Source organism: Ambystoma mexicanum, chromosome 7q (genome assembly GCF_040938575.1).
Source record: "Ambystoma mexicanum isolate Mex_15411 chromosome 7q, UKY_AmexF1_1, whole genome shotgun sequence".
In the NCBI taxonomy this organism is placed as follows: Eukaryota; Metazoa; Chordata; class Amphibia; order Caudata; family Ambystomatidae; genus Ambystoma; species Ambystoma mexicanum.
Genome location: NC_090941.1, coordinates 733290264 through 733308397, shown reverse-complemented (window position 1 = coordinate 733308397; position 18134 = coordinate 733290264). Strand labels below are relative to the sequence as shown.

General features: G+C 50.6%; 1 protein-coding gene across 2 annotated transcripts in view; it reads left to right on the top strand.

Moving 5' to 3' along the window:
* The window catches only part of FDX1 (ferredoxin 1), a 225192-nt gene that overhangs the window by 161445 nt on the left and 45613 nt on the right, over nucleotides 1-18134 (top strand). For both annotated transcript variants that reach the window (XM_069639834.1, XM_069639833.1), the window contains one exon: nucleotides 13922-14051. In XM_069639834.1, coding sequence (XP_069495935.1) covers nucleotides 13922-14051 — 130 coding nt within the window. The remainder of the gene's footprint in view (nucleotides 1-13921; nucleotides 14052-18134) is intronic.

The following is an 18134-nucleotide window of genomic DNA, read 5'->3' as shown; positions in this document are numbered from 1 at the left end:
CTGCCTCTCTTGGTTTCTCCCATGAGGCGGGTGGCTCCACAGACCTCTGATTCGCACAGCAGTACCTCAGTCGGCACCAAGAGGACTCAACCTCTCCAGCCATCTCCTCCTTGTCAGCCGGCTTTGCTCTTTAAATATCCTGTCGGCTAGTATGCCCTCACAACTAGAGCGTGGCTCATGCTCTGGTTCTTCACTGATATTCATAACTCTGCTTCCTCGTGGCAGTACTTTTTTTCTTTAGAAAAAGGGACGTCCGCTTGGGTAAATTTAGAAGCAGAGTCCGGGAAGGTATTCTCAGCAGTTTTAAATGTCCAGTTTGATGACTTGCATGCAAAACTTGAAGAGCTATTTTCAATAGTTTTAGAGGTTAATTTAAGTCTGAGATTACACGAAGGAAATGGTTACGGAAATGACTGGGAAGTTATCTTCACTACTCCCTGCCATCCTAGACACACCAACTTAACATAGAGGTGGGGAGTGAGGGTAACAATATGCCATTAAGGCACGGGAGACTGAGGAAGTATCCTATAAGAAGAAGGGTGGGTACTTGATTTCCTCCACTGATGCCATTGGGTCTCCCTGAGCGTTGCTTCCCCCCAGGTCCTTCTACCTCATGAAGCTGCCCCCAGGGTCGAGATCAGATAGCAGCTGCTGTCCCCTGGCTACATGGTGGGGGGGGATTATCCCCGGGAAAGGAATGATGACGTCCTTGGATCCATCACACCACCAAGTTCAATCAACTTTTTTGCTGGGGTTTTCGTTCTTCAGGGGTCACCAAGCCCTTTTACTGTATATATTCCATTCAGTGTCGGATCAAGCATTTAAGTTACTGATGTATCTATTAGTCGATCTCCAGTCACAGTGCCATGCCTCGCCTGAAGATAAGATCTCAAATCTAGCAATGTATCCTAAGGATACAGATGATAGTTTAGTGCTATAATTGCAGCATATAAGGTCATTCAACCGTTTATCTTTAGTAGGGAACACCAGTTTATTGCAACCAAACATCTAGCTATAACGGAGGCAACACTAAACACCTTAACTTAATTACAAATCTTTAGAAACCCTGCTTATGGAGTGAGAGCTAGCTCAGGTTCTACTATATTCATATCCGTGTTAGACGAAGCTCTTTTCTCACAATTGTATCAACATCCTTGGCTCCAAAATGAAGTTCTAGGCTCCTCCGTGCTTAATTTGTGCCAGTGGCCAACACCGGCACTGTTTATTCGGCACCGGCTCTTTCTTGCAGCTTCCCTTCATGTCATGGCTCTCTGTGCAGCGGCGCACGGGGTTGGAGGCATTCATCAAAGAAAGTGTAACACTTAAAGTCTTCACTTTCTTTGATAATGCAACACAGTAGCTGATCGACACGGGCGCAACAGTGAATGTAATGCCAACGACAGCATTCAGCAAGCTCCGCCCGAAGCCCAAACTCCATAAGGAGAAGGGCCGACAATATGCCTATAGATGCAAGAAACCCCTACCTGTGCAAGGTTCCTTCAAATCAGACTTTTCTCACAATAACACCAATTGCCGGGCACGCATATATGTCGTGGATGCTGGCTGCGAAACACTGCTAAGCTGTAAGACAGCAGAAAAACTGAAATTAATACAGTTCGCTTTCAGCCTCCAACACAAAGAACTCGACGACCTACTGGAACAATACCAGAAGATATTCCAAGGCATCGGATGCCTGAAAAGGCTGAACCATCAAGCTCCACATAGACCCTACCATCGAGCCTAAAGCTGTACGTCACCGGATACCATATCCTCTTGAGAGAAGCAGTGGAAAAGGAACTAGCCAAGCTCGAGGAAGCAGGAATAGTAGAGAAAACATCAGGTCCAACTCCATGGGTGTGCCCATGGTAGTTGCCCCAAAACCCAAGCAACTCAACGCGGTACAAATCTATCGACATGAAGCTTCCCAATGCAGCCATCGGAAGAGAACGCTACATAACTCCAACGATAGATGAACTCATTGTTGACCTCACAGGAGCAACAATATTCAGCAAGCTTGACCTCAGATCTGGCGATCACCAACTCAGATTAGCCAAAGAGTCGAGATATATCACTACATTCTCCTCTCACCTTGGTCTGAGAAGGTACAAACGGCTAAACTTCGGGATATCGTCAGCCGCAGAGGTATTCCAACACGAAATCCGCAAAGTTCTCACCGGCTTAGAGGGAACAACGAACATCAGAGACGACATTCTTTTGTACGCATCCAACGAAAAAGAGCACCACAAATGCCTGGCAGCAGTCCTAGGCAGATTGGAAGAAGCCGGTTTGACGCTAAACGCAGAAAAGTGTGAGTTCGCAAAGGAAGAACTATACTTCTTCGGTTATATATTCAACGCACAAGGAGTGTCGCCAGACCCCTCCAAAGTCAAAGTAAACGACATAAAGAACACCAAAGCCCCTCAATCTGCCACTGAGGTGAGGAGTTTCATGGGGATGGTGACCTACTGCGCGAGGTTCATTCCAGACCTTGCCAGCATTGCAAGCCCACTCCGGGAACTAACAAAGAAGGATCAGAAGTGGGAATGGATACCCGTCCACCAACAAGCATTCCAACAAATCAAGGACTCCTTATCAGCCTCCACAACCATGGCATTCTTTGACATAGAAAGGCACACCGAACTTCTCCAGCATGGGGTCTGGCATGGATTCACATGCTCATGAATATTCCCCGTCGTCAGGCTGGGAATCCTCGGTAAAGAAAAATCAGTATCAGTTTCGTTTCTGATCTGTCTTTCGTAATAGTAACCAATCACTGATCTCTGCGTCATACTGACCACAGCCAATGACTGCCCTCTACCTAAGCCCCGCCTCTGGCAGCCATCTTCAGATTTTTACCGCACGTTCAAGTGTTGGGAGTCCTCGTGCTTAGCTCTCGAGCTTTTACTGCGTGTTTCGCGCTTTTTCAGGTGAATTTTCACATTTTTTTCGGTTAATGTCATGATCTCTGCTTCCAAAAGGTCAGGGTTTTCCCAACTCCCTTGGAAGCAGATCCATAACCCAGGTTCCGAGTGCCAACCAGTCCCAATTGGGACCTTTTGGACCCAGTCCTGGCGCCAGTGGCACCAGGCTCATAAATATGCCCAGTCCCAGCGCTGGAAGCGCCGGGCTCATAATGCTTGGGTGGACTTACCTTCAGCAGACCATGCTGCTTACTTGCCTGCCAGTTGAGCCTCTGATCCTCTTCTGTTTGGAACTACTTTTCCTGTTGGGTGGGGCTGGAGCCACTCCCTAGATTCAGAACACTGGAACTCTTCTGGAAGGCAGGAACTCTTTTCTTACCAGGAACTCTTTTCTTACTTAGGCGTGGCTGTGGAAGGAGACACCCAAGCACTACAGGAGGCTATTTAAACCACACCCGGTGGATGAATCTTGCTTTGCGTTATTCTGCAACCTCTGCAGCAGAACGCTCATCGTGTCTTCTGCATCCGGTCCTGGGCCTAAGGAAAAAGGCTTACCATCCTGAATCCAGTCTTCAGCAACACCTATAAAGACAAGAAAGAACAGGTTAGCATTCCGGCATCTGAAAGGCAAAGGCTTACCTACTCTTCGGCGCTGCATCCCGCATCTGAAAGACAAAACAAGGTGCGTTTAAAGACATTGGGGAACTTTAATACTCACGTGCCATGACTCCTTTCAACATCTAATCCAGTGGGTATTCCGGCACCCTGCAGCCGCTCCGAACTCGTACCTGCAAAATAAAGACAGTTAGAGCGCATAGTGAAGCAGGCAACAAGCGCTTACTTACGTGCTTCCAGGCGCTTCTATTCATCACACGGGCTCCATCTTCAACTCACTTCAGCCCGTCATCCGCCATTGCCGGCACCCTGCAAAACAAGAGACATCATTACTAAAGACTTTAAAGACATTTGAATGACTCGAAACTTACCGTTCGTGCAGTAAACGACGGACAGCAGTCCTCTGAAGTCAAGAGGCCTGCACTACCTATCCAGTGAAGAAACTGGTTACAGCACCCTGCCCCGAGGCAGATGGAGAGCTCGGCATTCACTTACCTAAGGTGAGAGCGTTAACCTTTGGGGGTCTACAGGAGAAGAGGAAAGAGATAGGGACACCCCAATAACCCCAGTTCATTAACCCCATATTTTCTATCTGCAGACATCTTACTCTACACGTCAGGCATACAGTGCACAGAGGTCCAGCCCAAAGAGCCAACCGGGTGCTACACATCACCTTTGAAGATACGGTAGTCGCCCAGTCAAGACCGGCGCCTCTGCGAGAATCAGGTGAGCGTTACAGTTAATCGAGCCTCGAGCTCCACCGTTTCTACTCCCGTTAACGGCTACCCGTTGCAGGATTTTCCTACGCCCCTCAAGAGTGAAGATTTCGTAGAATCAACTTCTTGGAGGATTCCAGAAGATTTGCGGCCTACTTCGAGATGGCCCAGGATGCGAGTTCGTCGCCCGGACCCAAGCTGTTTCGCAGCTGCCCTGGATGCGGGCTGCAGAATGTGTTTAAGGAAGACGAACATTAGCGATGCCTCTACTGTCTTCATGGGGACAAGACTCATGTAGAGAAGGACTGCCAGTTCTGCAAGAACTTGTCAGAACGGACCATGAGGGACTGTCGATCCCGTCCCGCAAGCTGGTTGGAGAAGGGCTCGACGGGTGAGAAGAAGAAAGGGTCCGAGCGGGCTTCAAAGTCCTGTGCGGGCGCCCCGGCGACGGGGGCCCAACACCAGGCCAAGCGCCGCGAGTCCGCTGGCTCCGGGAGCGCCGAAAGGTCGGGCTCTTCGGTCGCCAGGTAGGGTGCACCTTCCCCGGCACCGTCAACCACGAGCCAACGCTCCGGTTCGGGGAAGAGAAAGTCTGAGACCCCGGGTAAGCTTCGGGAGAAGCCCCGTCCGATCTCGGAAGAGGGGGAGCGAGGCGTTGCCCCTCCCCCGAAGGAGAAGGCCCGGGACGCACCTAAGGTGGTGAAGGCCCCTACCCAGCAGGCGAAGGCCTCTATCGAGGCTATCGCAGCGACTCTGGCCAAGCCGGCAGAGACTCCGCCAGCGGAGACTGCCTCCGGGACTAGAGTTTCCCTGCCACCAAGGAGGGAATCCTCTTTTTAGCCCATCGTCGTGGCCGCCATGATGGAAGAAGCGAGGGGAGGCACGTTGCCCTCCTCGAGCTCGGAGTCAGCCTCGGAGGAGGAACTGACCGAGGCCGCGAGGAACCTCGAAGTCCAATTCGAGAAGGTTCGATCCCGTCAGGAAGATCCTCGGGAGATAACCGAGGAAGACGACGATGGTGAGGAAGAGCGGCCTTCCCTACCGGCGCAGCCGGATCCTAGGCCTCAGGATGGCTCGGCGGCCATTTTGTCTGCCATCCAGTCCTTATGCTCTGAGATAAGGACGAGATTCCCAAGGCCCAGGCCGGAGGACCCGCAACCTTGCCCCGTCGGGAAGTCCTCAGAACAAACGACGGAGGACCCAACCCTCTCCTCCGCTCGCCCCCGTAAGGCCTACAGTTCCCTCCTCATCCTCCCACAAGTCGGGAGATGACGGTGCGTTGGGCTCGACGACGGGTTCTGACGGCGACGACGACGGAACGGGTCTCCCGTCGCACGGGCCTCGCCGCCCGACGAGATTGGCTCATTCCACGCCATGATCGCCAGGGCGTCCGAATTGTTCTAGCTCTGCCCGGAGGAGCAGAAAAAGGAAGGTTTCCTCTATCAGTGCCGGGAGGCCAAGAGGAAGACGGTCATCGCGGTGCCCCTAATCGATGACATCTGGGAGGAGGGCCTGTCGGTTCTCAAGAACCCCTCCACGGCACCAGCCAAACGGGACCGGTACGAGAAGAAGTAACGGGTCCCCGAAACCGCTCCCCTGTGCCTCAGGGCCCAGCCAACGCCAGACGCGGTCGTCTCGGCTGCGGCGAAGAAGAAAGCGGCGGGGTCAGGAGCCTCGACATCGAATTCCCCGCCGGACGGCGAGGGAAAGAAGTTGGACGCCATGGGACGCCAGACCAGGGTGTTGGACATGCCGTTCGATGGCAGCAACTTGTTCGGGAAGGCGGTGGACGAATCCCTCCAAGCCATAAAAACGGAGACGGCCCGCGCCCTAGGAGCCCTTCAGCAACGACGGCCCTTTCGGCGCTCCGGAGGCAGACTGGGTGCCTCCAAGGGATCCAGCGGTGGCTCGTCGTCCTACCGCCAGGCTGCACGCTCCTAGTCTCAGGAAGCCTAGAGGGGGCGCGGCAAGCAGGGAGCGCCACGCCGCCGTCGGCAAGGTGGCCAGGGCGGCAAGGCCACCACCTCCAAGCAGGACTGAACCGGCCGTGGTCTCGGGCCCCCACCGAAGCACCCCGGTGGGAGGCCGGCTGACGAACTTAGTCGGCGTGTGGAAGTCCATCTCCACCGACCGTTGGGTGCTGGATACCCTGGCAAGAGGACACTCTTATCGAATTCCTGAAGAAGTGCCCTCACGTTCCACCTGTGGCCAGGAAGGAAAATCAAGTCCCGCAACTGCTGTTGGAAGTACGGGCGATGCTCAGGAAAGGCGCCATCGAGCTTGTCCCGAAGAGGCTCCGGGGTATACTCAAGGTACTTCCTCGTCAGGAAGAAGACGGGCGGCTGGCGCCCCAACCTGGACCTTCGTTGTTTGAACAAATACATCAGATCACAAAAGTTCAGGATGGTAACCCCCCAGCACATACTGGGACAGCTGGAGGAAGGCGACTTTCTATCGTCGTTGGACCTGGAGCATGCATACTTCCACGTTCCCATCCTCAAAAGTCACCGAAAGTTCCTCAGGTTCGTCGTCCAGGGACGCCACTACCAATTCAGAGCACTGCCGTTCGGATTGAAGTCGGCCCCCAGGGTCTTTACCAAGTGCCTAGCACCAGTGGCAGCGCGGCTGCGCCTGCAGGGGATTCACGTCTACCCCTACCTGGACGACTGGCTCATCCGCTCAAGGACGAGGGTACTCGCCGTCGAAAACACTGCGAGGACCGTCCAGCTACTCACAGACCTGCGATTCGCCATAAACTACCCAAAGTTCCACCTGGTGCTGTCGCAGGTGGCCCTGTTTCTGGGAGCGAAGCTCGATACAGTGAGGCGCCTGGCGGCCCCGTCGGAAGAATGGACGAAGACCATTCTAGGCAAAGTGCAGCGCCTGCTAGCCACGGACGTGGCCAGGGTGAGGTCCATCAAGTCCCTCCTGGGGATGATGTCCTCTTGCATCTACCTGGTGCGCCTCTGCAGACTACGGATGCGCCCTCTTCAAGAATTTCTCGACGCCCGTTGGATGCAGGCGACGGGCACCTTCGAAGACAGGGTCCCCCTCAACAAGGTGTTCCGTCGGGCGATTCAGTGGTGGGGCGTTGGAGCGCACCTCATGGCGGGCAAGGACTTTCAGACGCCGGCGTACCAGGAGACGGTGACGACGGACGCCTCCCTGGAAGGTTGGGGCGCCCACACCGGAGATCTCCACGCAAGAGGCCTCTGGCTCCCGGAGGAGAGGCTCCTGCACATCAACGTCCTGGAACTCCGAGCCGTGTTCTGGGCTCTCAAATCGTTCCTCCCGTCGCTCAAGGGCAAGGTGGTGCGGATCTTCACGGACAACACCACGACAATGTTTTACATACGGAAGCAGGGAGGCACCAGATCCCCAGCCCTATCTAAGGAGGCACAGGATCTGTGGCACTGGGCGGTCGCCCAGGGGATGTTCCTGGTTCCCTTCCACCTGGCAGGAGAAAGAAACACCATCGCCGACTCGCTCAGCAGGGAGATGCGCGCGTGTCACGAGTGGGAACTGCGCCAGGATCAGGTGGATCAACTCTTCCGACGATGGGGCAAACCCCAAATCGACCTGTTCGCACAAGCGACGAACTCGAAGTGCAAGAGGTTCGCCAGCAGGTGTCCCCAGCCGAGAAGCATGGGCGATGCGTTCTCGTTCCCCTGGGACGGCCTATAACTGTATGAGTTCCCGCCGTTGCCGTTGCTGCTTCGACTCATCAGCCAGCTCAAGAGGTCCCGGTGCAGGATGATCTTCGTTGCACCGGCGTGGCCGAGGCAGATCTGGTTCCCGGACCTTCTGGACTTGTCAACGTCCCCTCCCATCAAGCTGTCGGTGGACGCGGACCTTCTCTCCAGAAAAGGAGGCGCCATCTTCCACCACGACCCGTCGTCGCTGAACCTGCAGGCTTGGCTCCTGCAGCGCTAGAGTTTGGAGGGTACGATATACCGGCCGACTGCAGAGAGGTTCTTGCAAAGGACAGGGCGTCCTCGACTCTCAAATGCTACGGTCATAAGTGGAAGAGGTTCTCTATCTGTCTATCTGGTGCCGAGCACAGAAGATCAACCCCCTACGGATTACGGCTCCTCGTGCTGCCGTACCTTCTATCGCTGGCAAAGGCTGGGCTAGCCCATGCCTCCATTTAAGATTCATCTGGCGGCGATCTCCAGATATACCAGAACCACAGGACGGACGTCCCTGTGGTCCCATCGACTGGTAAGAGTTTATGAATGGACTGTTCCGGTCGTTCCTGCCGGTGAAGGCCCCGGCCCCGGCGTGGGAACTTAACGTGGTGCTCACCAGGCTCATGGGGGCCCCCCCATTCGAGCCGATGCACTCCGCACCGATGAAGTTTGTGTCATGGAAGACTGCATTCCTGGTGGCCATTACCTCCGCACGACGAGTGAGAGAGATCCAGGCCCTATCCTGCAAAGCACCGTACTTGACTTTCCATGCCTCGAGGGTGGTGCTTAGGACGCACCCCTCCTTTATGCCCAAGGTGCCGTCGGACTTCCATCTTAACGAGCCCTTGGTGTTACCTGTTTTCTTCCCGTCTCCTTCGTCGCCGGCCGAGAGGACTTTGCACTCGCTGGATGTGGCTAGAGCGCTGAAGTTCTACGTGGACCGCACGAAGAGTTTCCGGAGGACATCACAGCTGTTCGTGAACTTTGGACCTGTGAATCAAGGGAAGGCTCTCTCGAAGTCTTCTATTTCCAGATGGCTCTCCGGCTGCATCATGCACTGTCACCGGTTGGCTAACCGACCGCTGCCAGGCCGTCTGGGAGCCCATTCGACCAGAGCGATCGCTGCTACTACGGCGTTCTTATCTGGTGTGCCCCTGCTGGACATCTGCAGGGCTGCTACGTGGAGGTCGACGCACACCTTCACGAGATTCTGCTGCGTCGGTCGGGATTCCAGGGAGGAGTCCAGGGTCGGCCAAGCAGTGATGCGCAACCTGTTCGCTTAAGGTGAGCCTGGTGAGGAGGTAAGAGATGCTTAATGTTTTTTTGTATTGCTTAATGTTGAGCCTTTTGCCACCCCCCGTGGTTGTGCATGTGTGTACTGCTATTTATTCTTATATTCATGAATATGTGAATCCATGCCAGACCCCATGCTGGAGAAGGAACAAGTTACTTACCTGTAACTGTTGTTCTCCAGTATGGGTCTGGCATGGATTCACATGCGAACCCTCCCGCCTACCCCTCTGCGGCTCTTCACTTGGTCATACTGCCACTTCACCTGCTACCAAATCTGAAGATGGCTGCCAGAGGCGGGGCTTAGGTAGAGGGCAGTCATTGGCTGTGGTCAGTATGACGCAGAGATCAGTGATTGGTTACTACTACGAAAGACAGATCAGAAACGAAACTGATACTGATTTTTTCTTTACCGAGGATTCCCAGCCTGACGACTGGGAATATTCATGAGCATGTGAATCCATGCCAGACCCATGCTGGAGAACAACAGTTACAGGTAAGTAACTTGTTCCTTCTTGTCGATGCCAGCCCAGTCGGCCTAGGGGCAGTATTAACCCAAACAGACAATGAAGGTACCGTGTACCCTTCGCGTTTGCCAGTCGGGCACTCGCCAAACCTGAGCAGAACTATGCCCACATAGAGAAGGAAGCCCTCACTATCCTGTGGGGATGCCGACACTTTAAAGTATACCTGCTAGGCAAGCAAGCTAAAGTATTCTCGGACCACAAGTCCCTGATCCCAATATTCCGAGGATCGGCTCCTCACCCACCAGCACGCATTGAAAAATGGATGCTGCAGCTGCAGCCCTACAATATAGAAGTGGACTACCGCCCAGGGACGGACAACCCAGCCGATTACCTGTCCCGTCACCCGCGACCCGCCACTGATGGAGAACAATGCCACGCAAAAGAGACAGATGAACATATATGCCATGTAGTGGCCTGCGCCCGACCGCGGGCCCTGACCCTACATGAAGTAGCAAGCGAGACGGAAGCAGACACCATCCTGATGCACACGACCACTGCCATCCAGTCAGGTAACTGGAAGAACTACCTCACATCCATGGCCCAACGTACCACGTCCACCCAAGCCAAACTTCGAGCACTATTCGGAATCCGACATGAGCTCTCAGTTGCCCCCGAAGGAATACTCTTCAAGGGCCACCGGATCGTGCTGCCCGCATCACTAGAGGGGAGAGCCCTCAAACTAGCCCACAGCGGACATCAGGGCATCGTCAAAACAACGGCATACTTAAAGTCCGGAATGTGGATGCCCAACATACGAGTAGTGGAGCTGGTGGAGTCCTGCGCTGCCTGCCAAGCCTCCAGGAGGACCGAGAACCCAGAACCCATCATCCGCGCCCCAAGAAGCAGCAAGAGGTGCGAGGCAGTCTGCATGGACCACTGTACCATTGCCGGCGAAGGGTATCTATTCGTTGTGATTGATGAATTCAGCAGATATCCTGAGGTAGAACACGTGGCATCCACCAACGCGGAGACAACGATCCTCACGCTGGAAAAGATCTTTGCAACACATGGGATCCCGACAAAAGTCAAGAGCGACAACGGACCATCGTTCACCAGCCAAGAGCTGCGCACATTTTTCAAAGACATAAACGTAAGACACAAGCGGATCACCCCAAGATGGCCCCAAGCAAACTGTGACGCCGAGAGGTTCATGGGGTCACTCAAAGTCATCCGCATTGCCAAAGAACGAGGACATCTATGGCTGAAGGCAGTATATCGGTTCCTGAGGACCCACAGGCAAACTCCACATTCCTCCACGGACATCGGCCCTGCTGCCTTCATGTTTAGGGTACCTATACAGGCAGAGCTCCCCATACACCCACAATGCGCAGCCCCGGAACCTGACATCCCAGCCATAGACGCCATGAGACTGAGGCGAAATGAGCAAGAGAGCATTACCAGGCGAGCCAGCCACCGAGATCTAACACCAGGAGACACCGTCATCGTCAAGAACCAGGCGACGCCCAAGAAGATGTCCCTCAATTTTGAATTCCTACCGTGGACAGTCAGTGCCGCAAACCATAGCATGATTACCGCCACCCGAGGAAGTGAAACCGTAACAAGGAATGTGTCACACTTCAGGAAAGTACCACCGGAACTATGGGAAGAGAGCCCTATGTCCCCAGGAGGAGGGTCGGCGACACCGCGCACGCCCGAGACCAAATGACACCCAGAACCTATGCCACACCAAGAGAGCCAGAGGCACCCCATCAGCAAGAAGATAGGACTGAACCCGAGCCCCCAGTGGCGGACAAGCTGGAGAGGGGAAATCCCTGATACCTCCTGAGAGAGAGGCCCAGACCGTCGTCCCGCTTCCAGGGATACGCGGTGGACAGAGTCTACCTACAGAAAACCCGGCCAAGATGAACACAGAGTTGTCTGGAGGGTACGGTACCCGTTATGATATATTTGTTAACTGTTGTGTAAACACCTCCAAGTTGGAGAGGAATCTGGTGTCACTTGCCCAGATACTTCCGGGTCACGTGGCACCCGGAAATAAAGGAATCACCGGAACTGACGTTAGAGGGGCAGTCCGGGTTTATGCACCAGAACGAGTGGTCGTGTCTTTCTTTCGCGCGCCGCGAAGCGCCGCGCACCAGGCCAGGCCTAAGCCGGGCCTGCACATGAGGTCGGGCCATGCGTGCTATCCAAGGCCCGACATCACAGCGGTGACAGGCGTAGCATAAACACAACTCTTACTACAACAGTATATGTACATAATGCCATTGTAATGATTGGTCTGTATTTCTGTTTGGTCAATGAGCTAATTCCCAGAGCTGTGAGGAAAGGGTTGCTGGTGAGAATTGCAGCAGGCAGACTCATCCTTTCATCCTTACGTCCATTCCAACAATCTCCAAGTCAATCAGAGTGGAGTTTGTGGCTTGCAGTCAACATATTACTGCCATTGGACACATATTGCTAGTATCGGCGAGTAGAGGTTGTTCTATAAACGAGCACCACTTGCTCGTAATCGTGCACCACACTGAATGGTGTCTTGCCACAGAAAGTTCCACTAGACGATGAGCAAATTGAATTTGCCTTTATCAGGTTGTTAATACTATTACTTATTGGCACGAGTATTAGCCACACTGAGCGGAGATGTTTTCAGAGAATTTTGTGCCGGTATCCGGTCGCCGGGATGCTGGGGCAGTGACTCAGTCTCCCGGGCGAGGGACTTACCTGCAGGTGTGGCGAGGTGCCCTCTGGCCAAACGTGCTCCGGTGCATTGTGCAGCATCTGTTCCTGGACTGGCCGCCGCGGCTGTTGCTGCCAGTTGAGTGTTGCTAGCTCCAAACAGTGTCTGTTATTGTCCGGTTCTGTACCTCACAATGTTTCACTCACATTCTAAGACTCCCCACAAAGGGTCTTCACGGCAGACACTGAAAATAACACCCTTAACACATCGTCTTTCTCCAGATCCAATTTCTGGATGCTCTATTCTGCCGCCGAATAATGGTAGCAACCCAGACCAGAGGGCCAGAAATTGGGAGCAGTATCCCTCATGTTGTTAGTGGGACAGGTGAGGCACGAAAGCATGCTCTTGCTGGCTGTCTAGCATCTAGGTCTAGCACTGAGCCGGCACAGGCCGTCCACTCTGCAGGCGGTGCCCGCCGGCACTCGGACCAGAATTAGGGGGCCAAGATTTTTTGGGCACTGGCACTTATTTTTTTACAAATTAAGCACTGAGGCTCCTGTATATTAATTCAGTACGCCCACTCGAGAGCTACTTCACATGGTCTCGGAAACATGGCATGTTCAAAGATTGGCAGTTGAGTGAACCCAAATGTTTTTTTATTTTGTGTAGTCCCAAGCCGCACTCAAACAAACCATCTGATCTGGGAGTGGGAGTGGGTGGGAATTAAAAATACTATTTTACTAACTGCTATATGCGTCCGATTCTTCGAATTGTCCGTTCAGTTGATTCCAGCACTCCAAGTATATTAACTCGTTAATATCGAATCCTATTACTGGACAAGTGGGATGGGCTTGCTGAATCTTCATGTGCAACCTGCTGATGTGGTGCTGGAATAGTTTATACACATATGTATCCTACATTTAGCAGGGTATTGATGGTGGCCTTGTAAATTAGTTTATATAACCGCAAGCTAGTGTGATGTGTCGCTGACTATCGGCTGATCGCCGATTATTTGTTAATCGCTTATGCAACATATTTTCTTCTGACGTCTGCACCCCTCATGCACCCTTGTGCTGAATGAACCCTTTGACACATCCTTTCTGGGGTTGTCTCGGGTTAAAATAGCTGTGATACTGTGCATTTGCCTTAGGAAATACTAATGGAATACATATCGATAAACGTCTTCCTGTTTTGAGTTTGTTCAAGCTATATCAGTTCACCTTGTGGTTCTCCACCTCCTGGCCCCAATGCATGTACTCTACCTTGTGATGTGCCGCTTGTCCATTGCACAATTTTCTGCGGGCCACATGTGCGGAATTGCAGGACGTTTTTATGATGAGCAAGCATGTCCGTGCTGGTAGGTGGACTGTGATCCCCAACTTTGAGATTGAGATTGTTGAGATCCAGAACATCATAAAGCATTTTTTAGCTGAGGAAAACAAGTCCAGTGTATGAATGCAGTTTAGCCTATCCGGCGGTGTGCTGCACTGAGATACGTAAGCTGATTATGCATTTGCTGCTTCTTTAGGTGCCTGTGAAGGAACACTGGCCTGCTCTACGTGCCATTTGATCTTTACAAACAGTGTGTACAGACAGTTGGAACCAGTCACAGATGAGGAGATGGACATGCTGGACCTAGCATATGGACTGACAGACACGTAAGGCACAGTTTTTCAAACTTGTGAAGAAATGAGGATTGGTGAGGGGGGGGGGACAGTGTTCTGAGCTCCTTGTTGCAATATGATAATGCAACTGATAATACTCTATCGGGTATATGTGTATTGTAACAAACTATAAAATGTTTCTTATAGGAAGACATTCCTTTTAAACGTTTTGGAAATGTAAAGTGCACAGGCAGAAATAATGCCTATTAACATCTTCATGAATGAAGGCTCACTTTTCGCTTCAATTGAAAGACCGTTATCTACGAAAGATGTCTCAGAACCAGATATTTTGCCATTGGGAAGTAAAAGCAGGCATTAGTTTGTGTGTTTATACCAGAACTTTCTAGCAGTGCAATTATTCTTGGATGAAAACAGTAGTTTATAGATGGCAGACTTTCGTTTTTATTTAAATATTATCGGAGAAAGGCTCCTACCTGCTGTAGATGGCTTTTCTCTTCCCTGTGTTGAACGAGTCGGAGCAGAAGTATTGCCTGTTCCTGCCCTGATTCACACTATGGACACAGTACTAGCGTTTATAAATTCATCAACCAAACTCTTCCCGTCGTAAATTGCCCCACTTGCCTCTTTGATAAGTGCTTAATGACGCCTGAATACGTGCCTTGACCTTTTCACATGGGACCCATATGCTCCAGGCATGAACTGAGCTATGGGAGGACATGAGCATTCAAGTTTAAAAAGGTTGGTCCAAACCGTATCATAGTTTCTAAAGTTTAAATCGGGGGTGGGGGGATTGAGGGGGGGCACGAAGGAATGTTCTTGGAGCACCAAAACATGAGCAAACCTTACAGTACTGTATTGCCTAGGACACAACTATAACATTAATAAGTGTAGCATATGTCTGTTTTGGATTCAACAGCCTTTACGAAACGAAAGCAACAAAATGGAATCACAGAAGATCAAAGAAACACAAGGTCAGAGACGAACAGGGTGGACTGAATTTACTACTGTGCATTACAAAAATAATTGCACTAGGTGGCAGGGAGTTTGTGGGGGCTAAGGGGCTAGGCATGCGGTCTATGACAGCGGTCTGGTTTTTGTAAATGTTTTGTAGAACTGTAACAATCAAATCAAATACAAGCCAATTACAAAAAGGTTTTGGGCGAGGCAGTATTGGAACGCACCACACTTGAACGTTCATTCAGAAGGCCATGTTGTGTTCTCAGCAATCCAACCCTGTGTGTTTATTTATTTGATAATGCTCTCTGAACCCTCGATAACTGGGCGCAGAGAGAAGTGCGAGTGAAGTCCGCAAGTGCAGACTAGCTTTAAAGCATCACCACAGATCACCATAAACTTGGATTGCAGAAAGCCTTGAGCATGGATAGCGCAGTTGCCGTCTAGCGCTGCACCATGTTGGTCCCACCGCCTCACGCCCCACTAGCTTCCTTTTTCGACCAGCAATAGCGTTGATGACAATCCTGCTGCTTCATTCCCCTCAACACCATCCAAGAGTCAATGCGTGATTCGGTGCCTGATCAGCCTGAGAAACACCCTTTTCCATGGCTTTCTTTTCCTGCTTAGGTCTTGACATCCTGGTCTGTATGTATCAGGAGGACTTTGCTCTCTTCTCCCTTTTGCCTATGTCGTGTTCTCCATGTTCTCTCCATTCTGGCTATGCAGAGTTCCAAACGGCCCTCGACGTAGGAAAGCTGACAAGGGTTTTTCCTCCAAAGAAAAGTGGGTCAGTGAACAGATGTTCTAAATCCACTTAAAATAATTTTGAAGCTCCTATGGTGTCATGAAGCCGCTCCACACAGAGGTGATCATTGTCAATGATTCATTCTAGAAAGGATAAACCCAACCTTAATGTTCTACTCCCATTTTTAAACCCTACATAGGCATACCAATCGCTCATTATCAGATATGTTGGTGTATGCACAACAACGTACACATTTGATTAAGGTTAGACCATTCAACATGAATATTAAATGTAATACGCAACCTGATATTGAGGGCTTTTATATTGGTAAACCCATAATGCACCCTTTTCCCCGATGTGAGACCGGTTATCTCATTGAGTGACTTTTTTTTTTTCTTTTTTCCTTTCACTAATAGCCCTAAAGAGAGAGAAACTACACATCTGCACGGTGTGGCACTACACTGCAACTGTGCTGTCCATGTTCCAGGCTTTGCGCAATCCAAGTTTATGGTGATCTGTGGTGATGTTTTAAAGCTAGTCTGCACTTCTGCTTGCTTCACTCGCACAGGGTTGGATAACCAAGGGAATGCAACATGGCCCTCCAAATGAGCATTCAAGAGTGGTGGGTTCCACTACTGCCTCGCCCAACACCTTTTTCTAATTGGTCTTGTATTTTATGTTAGTTCTACAAACCTTTTACAAAAAACAGACTGCTGTCGTAGCCAGCATTTGTACCCCAGCCACCTAGTGCCAGTTTTTTATTTTTTAATGCATGCTAACTAATTCAGTCCACCTTGTTTGTCTCTGACCTAGTGCTTTTTATAATCTTCTGTGTTTACATTTTGTTGCTTTTGTAAAGTCCGTTGTGAATCCAGACATATGCTGCACTTATTAATCGTATAATTGTGTCTTAGGCAATACAGTATACGGGTAGTCTGTCAGTCAGGATTGAGCACGTTTTGGCGCTCCAAGCACATCCCTGTTTCTTTTTATTTTTTTGTTTTTTGTTTTGTTTTCCCCCTCTGTTTAAAGTTAGAAACAATGATATTGTTTGGACCAACCTTTCTAAACTTGAATGCTCACTGTCCTCGCATAGCTCAGTTCATGCCTGGAGGCATATGGGTCCCATGTGAAAAGGCGCAAGGCACGTATACAGGGGTTATTAAGCACTTAGCAGGAGGAGTAACATTTCCTGCCAAAACTAACACCAAAACCCAAAATGTAATTTACGACATTTTAAAAGGCAGTCCAAACTGTAGCACTTATTTCAATAATGTTCTCACAGCAAATAGACACATATTCAATATAATTTTACCAACAAACTGTGTTGGCTGTCCAGCAGTTCCGAACCTGTTCTATTTGGTCGCTAGAACGTATTTAAAGCCATCTCTGGGTGTTGGATACATGTAGACTATCTTCAGCTAGCAAGCCAGTGCACAGAACCCCTTGGTCAACCAACACCCGACCGTAAATTCTGCTTTAAGTGTACATACGCTTACATACAGTGCTGTAAGCTGCGAAACATATTTGTTTTTCATGTTACATTTCTTGGTGTGTCAAAATGAAGGCACCAACACTTTAAGAAAGACAAAATAAAGTCACTTGTGTGGTGATGACATAACCCTGCATCACTGCCTTCTGCCACCAGAAGCAAAAGCGCTCACTGCGTCCCCCCCAAAGATGTGAATATGGAACGTGAAAGTGCAGATGAGCATCAACTCCATCTTATACATCACAATGTGCTCTACTACAGTGAATGGCAAAAATCTACTTAATGGAGGGATGAGAAACAGACTGTTTAATGTACATCCCGAAAAAGAATGTAATAATCATATGCTTTATTTGGGAACTGTACAAATATCAATAACAGAACTATTGCACCAGGGAAGGACTTTGGCCTACAGCACCCTTTACTACTAGTAGCCACACCAAAACTAACAATCTCACTAAACGTGTTCTTTGTTAGTCTAAACCTTGATTTTTATTTTTTACAGCAAAATCGAATGGCAGTTGATCACTAGACAACAATTGATTTTATGAGGAAACTTGTCAAGAAAAAATAAATGGATATCAATAGATAACCCGTAGTAGTAAATGAGTTTCTGATGCTTGTTCTGCTTAGAATCACATGCTGTGCATATAGTCTGACATCTAGTGGTAATCAGAGTATTGCCTCTTTCGAGGATTGAAAGGGGACGTTGAGATTGGCGTGACTGTAAAACTATCCCTAACGTGACGTGTAGTGTACCCAAAATCCCACACGCGTCGAGGTCCCTCAGATTGTTTTTTTCCGCCCAACTGTCGGTCGCATTATGCGGAGCTCTTAAGAGTTGATATTTGCTCATTTGTTATTTCTTTCTCCCACGACCAATGGTCATCTAGTCTTCTTCTCTTCGACTACTTTGTGAACTGCTACG